Here is an 11,037-nt window from a genome sequence, read left to right on the forward strand (position 1 = left end):
GACAAAGTGACTCAGAGGGGCTAAATGACTTTGATTTTGAATTTGTCATGTTAATTTATCCACGAAACTGAATGGGAAGACTGATCTAAGAAGCATCCATCAACATTCTGACAAATAAAGTCACCATGCAATGCATTTATAACTTTTCGTGGATAAGACCACCTGCTAAAACAGCTTCACAGCTCTCAAATAGCAAACGATTAAGACTGACGTCATAAGTACAGTGCCAGTAAAGCATACTTTAGTGTTGGAGTCATGTTATGCTCATGACCAAAAGTGGTAAGCGATCCCGATGATGTTTCTCATTGTATCCACAAGGTGGCGCTGTAGACTTATCATGTACATTTTTACATTATATTATAACCTTAAAACGGAAGGGTTTTTTTTTTTTTCTTGAAAAGACGAAGCACATCGTCGAATAAAAAATATAAAATGTAAACGTGGTGTTCTAAATAAATAGATTAGCCTACTCTTTTAAAGATGGATGTCAGGCTTCAGACACTTTTTCCCCCAACTAACGTTACTAACATGAATAAACCTTCACTGACTGTAGAAATGTCATATATAATCATCAAAAGTCTCAAATTACCTTTCAAGTAGGCTACCTTTTAACTTTGGAAAGTCCGATTCTTTGTATCGAGCGGTTGTTCGAACTGTAGGCCTATGTTTCAATAAATTCACACTTCAAAATCTCGCCGGAAGTAGTAGCTAATGTCATCTGGGTACGTTCTGCAACAAACAGTACATACTAAAAAAAAATATAAAGCATACTAACTGCAATACTGTATCCCACAATGCAATCCAATTTTTAAAACGTTTTAACGCAATTTTGGAAATATTAATTTTTTAATGAACGTTTTTCAGTGAATTGAGGTTTACTTCTTCACTTGCTATTTTTATTTTTTTTAATTGTACTATGCAGTAGGTTATATAGTGTATTATACTGTGCAGTAAGAAGCTCGTTTTAAGTTTGGGTTATTGCAATAGGTTAATTTGAGTTTGAACTTGTTACACAAAAGTCTAAATGAGTTGCATGAAGTTTTAAAGTAGTTCTGTAATTTCTAAGTTGTGAAATGGCTACAGTAATTGGCCTCTTGAAGAGTTGATTGACCCTACTTGATGTTGATTGTCTTCAAATGATTCAGGTGTTGTTGATTACAGCAGGCACTCAGGTGGGTAACAGCATGCTATGCAGTATTTTGTCTTGCGAGCCTTCTTTTCTTAAGTGACTAATGGGCTGATTTGTTGTTATTTTTATTTACAATGATGGATTGTTACATGAATTATCTTTCACTTCCTGCTATTAAGATGTGGTCACTGGTCACCCAAACATGCACTTCAAATGCTGACGTCTGGTCAGAGTTTAAATGTCTTGAGTTGGTCACACTTGAGGTACTAGTGTTTGTCATGCATGACATCAGCTCATTTCATGCATCTCTTACGAAAATGAAGTTTATTCAAGTGTTCTATTAGTATACTTCTTTTAAACTAAAAATACAAATATATACTTTCAGTCTACAATTTATATACTTCTCAAAAACATACTTTATGTACTTCTCAGAAATATACTTAAAATTACACTTAAGTGTAGGCCTACTTGACTTATACTGAGAGAAAAAATCCAAGTATATTTGGCCTGTAGTTGTAGGCTACTCAATCTTTTGATCAAGATATACTTAAAAGTATAATTAAGTATTCAAAGTATACTAGGCTTGTAGTTGTGTGTTAACTCTTTTGATCGAGTAGCCTATTAAATGTACTTTTTTTACATAGTTTTTCATACACAGTCTTATGAAACTTACATTGTTTGAAAATATTGATTAGAATATTGATATAAAACAGATATGTTTCTAATTCTGCGAATCTGAATTTTTGTGTAGGCTAGTCCACTGGTAGTGTATAGGAATTTACTCTAATTCTACTTTTCCCCACAATTGACTGAATTTTCCAGCTATCCATGTTTTCACTGTTATACGGTAGGGAGCGCTATGACACATCTTCTAGTGCAGCTGAATCTCCGGATCAAAACACAGGAGAAGAAGAAGCTGAAACAAGTGATAGAAGATTGCTCACTCAAATGTAAATTCAAATGTTGATCATCAAACATTGCTTAATATTACCAAATGAAATGAAGCGTAACCCATGAAGAGAAAACGACTGTGAAGCTTTGTTTCACACTCGATCTAATGTTACTCCATCTGTGTTTTGATCATCGTTCTGAATCTGATCAAGGCGTAAGTTAGTCTTTGACAAAAATTTGATTTTCTCCGTTTTTTTTTTTTTAAATGTTGCCTTTCTTTATGAAACTTACCGACATTCAAGTGTTGATTAAAAAAAGGATGTATGAAGCTAATAAAATGTTTTTCAAATTAAAGTAGGCTACAGTTAAAGGTATTTTTCAAGTATAAAAAAATATCTACATTTGAACATAGTAGTATACTGCAAGTGCAAAAATAATATATAAATAGTAAACTATACGTATAGTATTATGTTCACTTAAAGAAAACTTACAAGTATACTTGCAGTATAAACTACTAAACTAGTAGTTTACTTAGAGTACACTTCAGTGTGTACTTTCATTAACTAAAAAAATTACTACTTGTATTAAAATAGTAAACTAAGTAGTTTACTACTTTAACACTTATAGTACACTTAAATGTATACTTTTATATACTAAAAGTGGGCCAATTTAGTCCCAAGCAGTATTGAAATAGTACACTTATAAGATTACTACAAGTACACATTGATATTATACTTACTACATAAAGTATAATTGAACATTACTTAAGTATACTTCATAAAATGAACTTGAAGTAGACTTCTTTTTCGTAAGGGATGACATCATTCCATTATGCAGATGTGACATTTCCTGTATAATATGCATACAAAAAAGTACCTAAAAAATGGCTGTTGTAATACTTAATGCTGATACCATCTGATGTCATCATTATACCATAGTACCATCACAGTAAATGTTTACTCTCTGTGAGTCTTGCATAAAAAAACAAAAAACACAACAACAAGCATTGTCACTACACACACCATAACATTAAACTTTTCAATTCTATTAATTCCGTACATCAATATAGGCTATCATTTATTTTATGCATTCAAATAACAACAGCAAAGCTCTCTAACACTGTTCATAAACCGTAATCTACAGCTTTCACAGAATGAAATGAGGTACAAGGGTAATAAATGAATAAATATACTGTAATTAAATCTTCTCTTTTCTCTTAAATATATGCTAATCTTCTCTTCACCTTCCAGTTTTGAGGGAATGAAGCAGGACTTATCGTTTCGACAGGAAGAGATACGGCTTTTCAATTAGCACAGTTAACACGTAACCTATAGAGACTGTCAACAGCAGGTGACCCAGAAACAGGTAGAACTGAGGACAGAAAACGAGAGAAAAGAAGACAAAATGCTAATTAAAAATGGCATCCAGAAAGAGAATGAACAGTTCATCATGATTTGACTTGATCAAAAGTGACAGTAAAGACATTTAGCCTACAGTGCTGCAAAAGATTTCCATTCCAAACCAATTTCTTTTGAACTTTCTATTCATCAAAGAATCCTGAAGATTTTTTTTATCACAGTTTCCCCCAAAACATCAAGCAAAACATCATTTTTTGTAACATGGGTAATCAAATGTTTATGGAGCAGGAAATCAGCATACTAAAATGATTTCTGAAGGATCATGAGACACTGAAGTCAGAAGTAATGATGCTGAAAATTCAGCCTTGCCATTACAGGAATAAATAGCATTTTAAAATAGAAAGTGGTTATTTAAAATTGTAATGATATTTCACAATATTACTGCTTTGACTGTATTTTTGATCACATAAATGCAGCCTTGGTGAGCAGAAGAGACATCTTTCAAAAACATTAAAGGGGCTTTATGTAATCATTTTCATGTTGGCTATTAATAGCTTTTTTTATTGCCAATGTGGGAACAGCTTGTAATGAAACTTAAAAACACAAGACCTTCCCCGACTTCCTAGGTTGTCAATGAAAGCCTGTAGACTGATTTTTATGTGAAGGGACGGTTTGCATGGGAAAATAAAAAGGAAACTATCATAACAGTGTGATTTAATTAAGCTCATCTGTCGAAATGATGCCGGTGAATCACGTTCAGTCACTGTTTTGGCCAAGACTTGCTCACGTCACTATGGAGTGTGTACAAGTGCGAGCACCAGTAATAAGTTGCTGGATGCAGTTAATTTAACGGCCACCAGTGTCACTAATAACAAGGGGTTACTGAATTCTACATATAGCCCCTAACATTTTTTAACACTTTACTATAAGGTTTCATTTGTTAACATTAGTTAACCACATTAGTTAACGTGAACAATGTGTTAACCTTTATTAATGTATATATATATATATATATATATATATATATATATATATATATATATATATATATATATATATATATATATATATATATATATATATATATATATATACAGTACAGGCCAAAAGTTTGGAAACATTACTATTTTTAATGTTTTTGAAAGAAGTTTCTTCTGCTCATCAAGCCTGCATTTATTTGATCAAAAATACTGGAAAAAAAAAGAAGTAATATTGTGATATATTATTACAATTTCAAATAACTGGTTTTCAATTTATTATACTTTAAATTATCATTTATTTCTGTGATGCAAAGCTGAATTTTCAGGATCATTACTCCAGTCTATCCCATGATCCTTTAGAAATCATTCTAATATGATGATTCATTATCAAAGATGGAAACAGTTCTGCTGCTATATATTTTTTAGGATACTTTGAATAAAAATAAAAATAGCAAATTTTTTAAACATATAAATCTTTTGTAACAACAATATACACTACTGGTCAGTAATTTGGGGTCAGTAATTTTTTTTCTTTCTTTTTTTTGAAATAAATCAATACTTTTATTCAGCATGGATGTGTTAAATTGATAAAAAGTGATAGTAAAGAAGATTTATATTATTAGAAAATATTTTTTTATTTTGAATAAATGCAGTTCTTTTTAACCTTTTATTCATCAAATATATTAGGCAGCAGAACTGTCTCCAACACTCATAATAAATCAGAATATTAGAATGATTTCTAAAGGATCATGTGATAGACTGGAGTAATGATCCTGAAAATTCAGCTTTGCGTCACAGAAATAAATGATAATTTAAAGTATAATAAATTGAAAAACAATTATTTTAAATTGTAATAATATATCACAATATTACATATTTTTTCTGTATTTTTGATCAAATAAATGCAGGCTTGTTGAGCAGAAGAAACTTCTTTCAAAAACATATATATACACATTATATATATATATATATATATATATATAAACATCAAGATTTTATTATTAACTGTCCTGCATGCTCTCATTTGCATTTATTTGAAGAGAATACTTACAAAGTTGAAGTCTGTGTAGTGCATGGTTGTCTCTTGTTTGCCATTGTACAGTATAATAATAATGGGGTGGATCAGATAACAGGCAAAGCTGATGTTAGACAGGGGAGCCCACAGGCCTAAAGACAGAATTTTATCCACAAACCCTGTGCAGAGAGATACATATTTAGATATGTTTTAACAGACACCACTTACATGCATTTTTATTTGGTTGGCAGTTAATTATGGTTGAAAGGTGCTTATTAAAATGATTTGTTATTATTACACAACTGGTTTCATGCCTCATATCGCTATGTAGTCTCTTTCTTCTTACTAAATAAAATAATTTAATTTGAATTCAAATCAATGTTCATTTATTTAGTAGCAGCCATGTAATAATGGGTAAGATGTACTATCAGCTACTCTTTACCACAGAAATTAACTCCTCAGGGTGATGCAAATCCACTCCTGTTATGGTTTGCTTTTTGCAATAATGATTAGCTGACTGTACGTTATGCCTTAATTATAATTTTTTAAGCTCTTCTTGTTACCCCCGTGTCCTTCCTCACAGGCCAGGATGATCCAGACCAGAGCCAGGGCCCAGAGCGAGCGGTGTATCCCCTGATAGACAGCATGGGGAAGGGACGGATAGGGCGGGACTTCTCTCAGCACATAGGCCAATCCCACTAACACGGCCATGATTGACAGGGAGCAGAGCCAACCTATGACTACCTGCCACTGTCACACAACAAAAATGATCCGTTAAGTGACTGAAAACTCATTTTTGATGTAAAAACGAATACTGTGACTAAGTAAAAAGTATTAAACACATTGCCTGTTGTTTTATAAGTCTTTCTTTCTTGGTTGTCATGTATATTCCAGCAAGAATGCCCAGCAGATATGGTCCATATCTTGTGTAGGGTTTGTTGTAGTAATACTGAAAATAGCTTTCGTAGGCCCTGAAAACAAGTCAACCAGTACAGAATTTCAATGAATTACATTTAAATAGCAATTTGAAACAAAGGTAACATTTAAAGGGTTAGTTCGCCTGAAAATGTGAAAATGGAACACAAATTAAGATATTTTAATGAAATCTAAGAGTTTTGTCCCTCCATTGACAGTCTACGCAACTATCACTTTAGCGCTTCAAATGTTCATAAAGAGATCGTAAAACTAATCCATATGAATTGAGCGGTTTGGTCCAAATTTTCTGAAGAGACACGATCGCTTTATATGATGAAAAGATTGAATTTAGGCTTTTTTTTTTTACATATAAACATTCATCAACGCACACATCAGTTGTGGTAAACGGAAGCTCAAGCATGTTCGCTGACGTGAAAGAAGCAATAAGGTTCATTCTCGTGTTACGCAGCACATTTGAGCTTCAGAAAAAAACCAGTGAGGTTTATTCTCGTATGTCAAGTACTGTAGGTTCAGTTGAGCTTCTGTTTATGTTCGCTGATCAATGTTTATATGTGAATAAAAGTCTAAATTGAATCTGTTCATCTTATAAATCGATGGAGTCTTTTCAGAAAATTTTAACTAAACCGCTCAATTCATATGGATTAGTTTTACGATCTCTTTATGAACTTTTTGAAGCGTCAAAGTGGTAGTTGTGTAGGCTGTCAATGGAGGAACAGAAATATCTCAGATTTCATATAAAATATCTTAATTTGTGTTTCGAAGATGAAAGTCTTACAGGTTTGATAAACATGAGAGTCATTGGGAAATTTTGGGGTGAACTATCCCTTAAGGGAACAAAGGCCAGACTCTTGGTATTAAAACTGACTCTGTTTTGCATTGGCAACAGCTAGAGGCCATAATCAGTGTTTTAGAAATGCTTGCTTTGCCGGTGTGATTTAGTCTCATTGGGAGTGTTTTCTTAGTGATGCAAAAAAAACAAAACACTTACAGTGTGGTTGGCTGGTGCACAGGGAGTTGCAGGAAACCGGTGATAAGGGCTCCTGTTACACTGGAGAGCATTAGGAGAATCGACGACACAACGACAAGCACACTTTTGTTTCTGTAAATAAGCAAGAGGTGTTGATTATGACCTGGAAACAACTGGAAGCCTTTACATGGGTGAATCTCACAGAACATTTAATATTTTACCCCAAAGAAAGAAATGAGAAATCATGGTTTGTTTATTGAAAACAAAGCCAATTTTTTAGAACTATTAAGAACTATTTTGCATTGCATTCTCGTTACTTTCATTTTTTTTATATCATATTCATCATCTCAAGCTTTTGAAAATGAATACTTTTAACCAGCAAGGATGCGTTAAATTGATGTGATGGTTTCAAAATAAATTATTTTTATACAATATTTTTGTGTTATTTTGAACTTTCTGTTCAATGAAGAATCCTAAAAAAAGTTATCACAATTTCCACAAAAATATTAATTAGCACTACTATTTTCAACACTGATAATAAGAAATGTTTTATGAGAACCAATATTAGAATATTAGTATGATTTCTGAAGGGTCATGTGACACTGAAGACTGCGTAATGATGCTGAAAATTCAGCTTTGTGATCACAGGAATAAATTGCATTTTAAAATATATTAAAATTGAAAACAGTTATTTGTAATTGTAGTAATATTTAACAATATTACAGTTTTACTGTATTTTTGACCAAATAAATGCAGCCTTGGTGAACATGACACTTATTTCTGAAACATAAAAATAAAAATCGCAATGTCCCCAAACCTTTGAATGATAGAGTATGTGGAAATTTTATTTTATTTTAAACTATTTACAATAATTTGCAACTACTTTTTGTTGTAAGCTTTTAATTTAAGCTATTTTTTGTAGATTACTTTATACTTTATTATTTTATTATATTATATTGCCTTTACTCTGTTTCTAATGAAAATCACCATTTATTAAAAAATGTTTTTTAAATAAAATATTTAAAAAATATATAAATAAAAGAAAAAATAAATTAGCAAATGATTGTAATACAACTTTTTAATTTTAGGGTTAAATATGACCCCGACGTGTTTTCATCAAAATCACCCACATGTCTAACGTGAGATATAAAGGGTGGTGTGAGGTGTGGTAATAAATTGTAATAAAGTGTGTAATAAAGTGTAACCAAACGAATAATACAAATTTTGTATTTATGATACAGGCAAAAGGACTGAACTTACATTCTGTATAGGAAGATCAGAAAAGGTGTTGTTGCATAGAACTGGAAGTCAATGGATAGATACCACGTCCAGGGTGCACACTTAAAAAATAAGTTATTTTTTATTACAATAATGTCATGTATTTTTAACTATAGCTGCAATTACACAAGTGAAGTGATCAGATCAATCAAAAGGTTCTCAGACATACAATGTCTGTAATGGTGAAGAGGTTGTTGATGAGGAGCAGGTTTGACCACCAGTATTTCTTACAGCTGAAGACCTCATCCTCTGCTATGAACCAGAAGACCCCTCTCTGAACGACGGAGAAGAGTCCAATGGTTAGGCACACGATAAAGAGGTGGAGAGGTTGAATACTGGAAAGAATTAGATGACATACCAAAGGCAGATGATTATCAGAAAATCAACTTGGAAAAATTGGTGTAGAACTAACATGTGTCTTGACTGGAAGCTATGAAGATAAAACTAACCGCTTGAACCGCTTGAAGAGGAAATGAGCCACCAGACTGAAGCTGAGTGTGTCATCTGACCTCTGGATTGAGTTTAGCAGTGATTTGGCACTCAGTAGACCACTGACACAACCAAACAAACAACACACTGTCAATACTAATAAGCCAGTTATTCTAAGTTGGAGATTATGTCATGCAACATGGTTATGGTTAAACAATGTTTTGGTTACACAATTACACAAATAAGTAATGAGCAATATTAATTAACTACATGCACTTATGGTTAGTTGCTTGTAATTAGACATAATTTAGTAAGTTACACATAAATCCCCTGCTGCCCATCCTAACTGTTAAAGGTCAACTGTACACAATTCTTCTGGGCATTTCTGTACAATATAAATGCATTTATTTTTCTGAAACATAAATCACAACTATTATTTATGAATAAATACAAGCATATTATTTAAAACAAATCCAAATAAATAAATAAGGATGTCATTAAATGTAATGAATATCCAAAGAGAAAATACATTAAAGAACTGCCATATGGCAACAACTTTTCTCAATTCTGGAAAACTGTTAGACAAAAGTTTAACACCTTAGTAACTGCATAGCAACACCTTAGCAATGACTCAGAACAACCTAGTATTTACCAGTATCCTAGCAACCACTCAAAACACACAAGCAGCCACATAAAAAGTCTCTAAACATCTTAGCAACTGCATAGCAACGCCCCAGCAACCACCCAGAACACGCTAGTAATTGTATAAAAAAAGCCTTAAGGTGCGTTTACACGACAACGATGTACTAAAAACAGATACGTTTTTCCTTAATGTTTTTCATGTACAGATGACAATGTTGTAAAAACGATCCCCGTACACACGGATCCATAAAAGCTACTAAAAACGCTGTATTATGCTGCCATCCCAGTAGTGGGCGATGTCACTGTGTAACACTACACACCTATAGACTGAACACATAATATGCCTGTGCATGAAGTTTTTGTAGTTTATACGGAGACAATAACGGTATCATTTTCAGTGTTTTCAGTCCCCCAAATCGCCATTGTAGTGTAAATGAACGGCCAAAACACATACAAAGTTTTTAGTTGAAAATGGTGTAGTGTAAACGACCCCATACAGCGTTAGACAAAGTTTATGAATCTTAAAAACCACTTAAATACCGATAAATTAATATTAAATGTCATGTGGCTTAAAAATAACATATTAGTATCTTTAAAGACTGCCACTTTATTTTAAACAGAGTCTTTTTTTTTTTTTTTGATGAATAGCCAAAAAGTGAAGGCGAATGATAGTACTGTGATGATCATAGATTGCTTTTGATCCTGATTGCTTTAATTTCTCCTGGCTAACTTGACAATGTTTCATATTTTGGTCCAATATGACATCTGAGCCAGTTCAACAGCCCATCTTTTCAGCAGCGTTGGTTCCGGAAGTATTTTTCATTTCTCCCATAGGAATTTCAAAAAAGTATATAATGCAGTCTAATGGCTTCAACAGAAGCAAATACCATCGATCAACAACCTTGTAGCTCACAGTAAGACTGTCTTTAAAGGTTTATAAGTTATCATTAAAAATTTAATGAATGGAGTTTTTACTTCTGGAACCCGACTGTTGCGCTCTATTGCTAAGATGGTCTTACCCCAGCAGCAGAAAAGAGTCAACCGCAAGATACACTGGCCCACTGAAGGCCAAGACATACAGAGGGTTCTTCTCTACCATGTCCTTCCACCTCTTATCATTATCTACATGGAAACAAATCAAGTGAAACTGATGAAATCAGGTGAAAGACACGAATAACACTTTTCTCTCAATTCATAGTCAAAGTAGTGCATGGATACGGATATCACCCCCTCGCTCTCACCCAAGTTACTCCAGGCACTGAGCTGCACGGTGTGGCCTGAGATGATCCAGAGTAGACTGAGGATACGGATGCCATTCAGAGAGGAATAACTGCTTCCAGAGCTTTCCATGGCGAGCACCCCCTGACTGCTGTTCTGCACAGAGAGCGCCTGAAGGCATGATAACACCGCTG

General features: G+C 33.1%; 1 protein-coding gene across 1 annotated transcript; it reads right to left on the bottom strand.

The window, feature by feature from the left end:
• Positions 1-2,904: 2,904 nt before the first annotated feature.
• Positions 2,905-11,029, bottom strand: oacyl (O-acyltransferase like). Its single transcript, XM_082140101.1, has 10 exons — positions 10,867-11,029; positions 10,645-10,747; positions 9,004-9,105; positions 8,724-8,889; positions 8,537-8,616; positions 7,298-7,408; positions 6,221-6,344; positions 5,937-6,123; positions 5,410-5,552; positions 2,905-3,391 (listed from the first exon to the last, which is right to left on the bottom strand). The coding sequence occupies exons 1-10, from the start codon at positions 10,973-10,975 to the stop codon at positions 3,293-3,295; spliced, it is 1,224 nt and encodes a 407-aa protein (XP_081996227.1). The 5' UTR covers positions 10,976-11,029; the 3' UTR covers positions 2,905-3,292.
• Between the last annotated feature and the right edge of the window lie 8 nt (positions 11,030-11,037).

Source organism: Leuciscus leuciscus (assembly GCF_965113295.1).
Source record: "Leuciscus leuciscus genome assembly, chromosome: 16".
Lineage (NCBI taxonomy): Eukaryota > Metazoa > Chordata > Actinopteri > Cypriniformes > Leuciscidae > Leuciscus > Leuciscus leuciscus.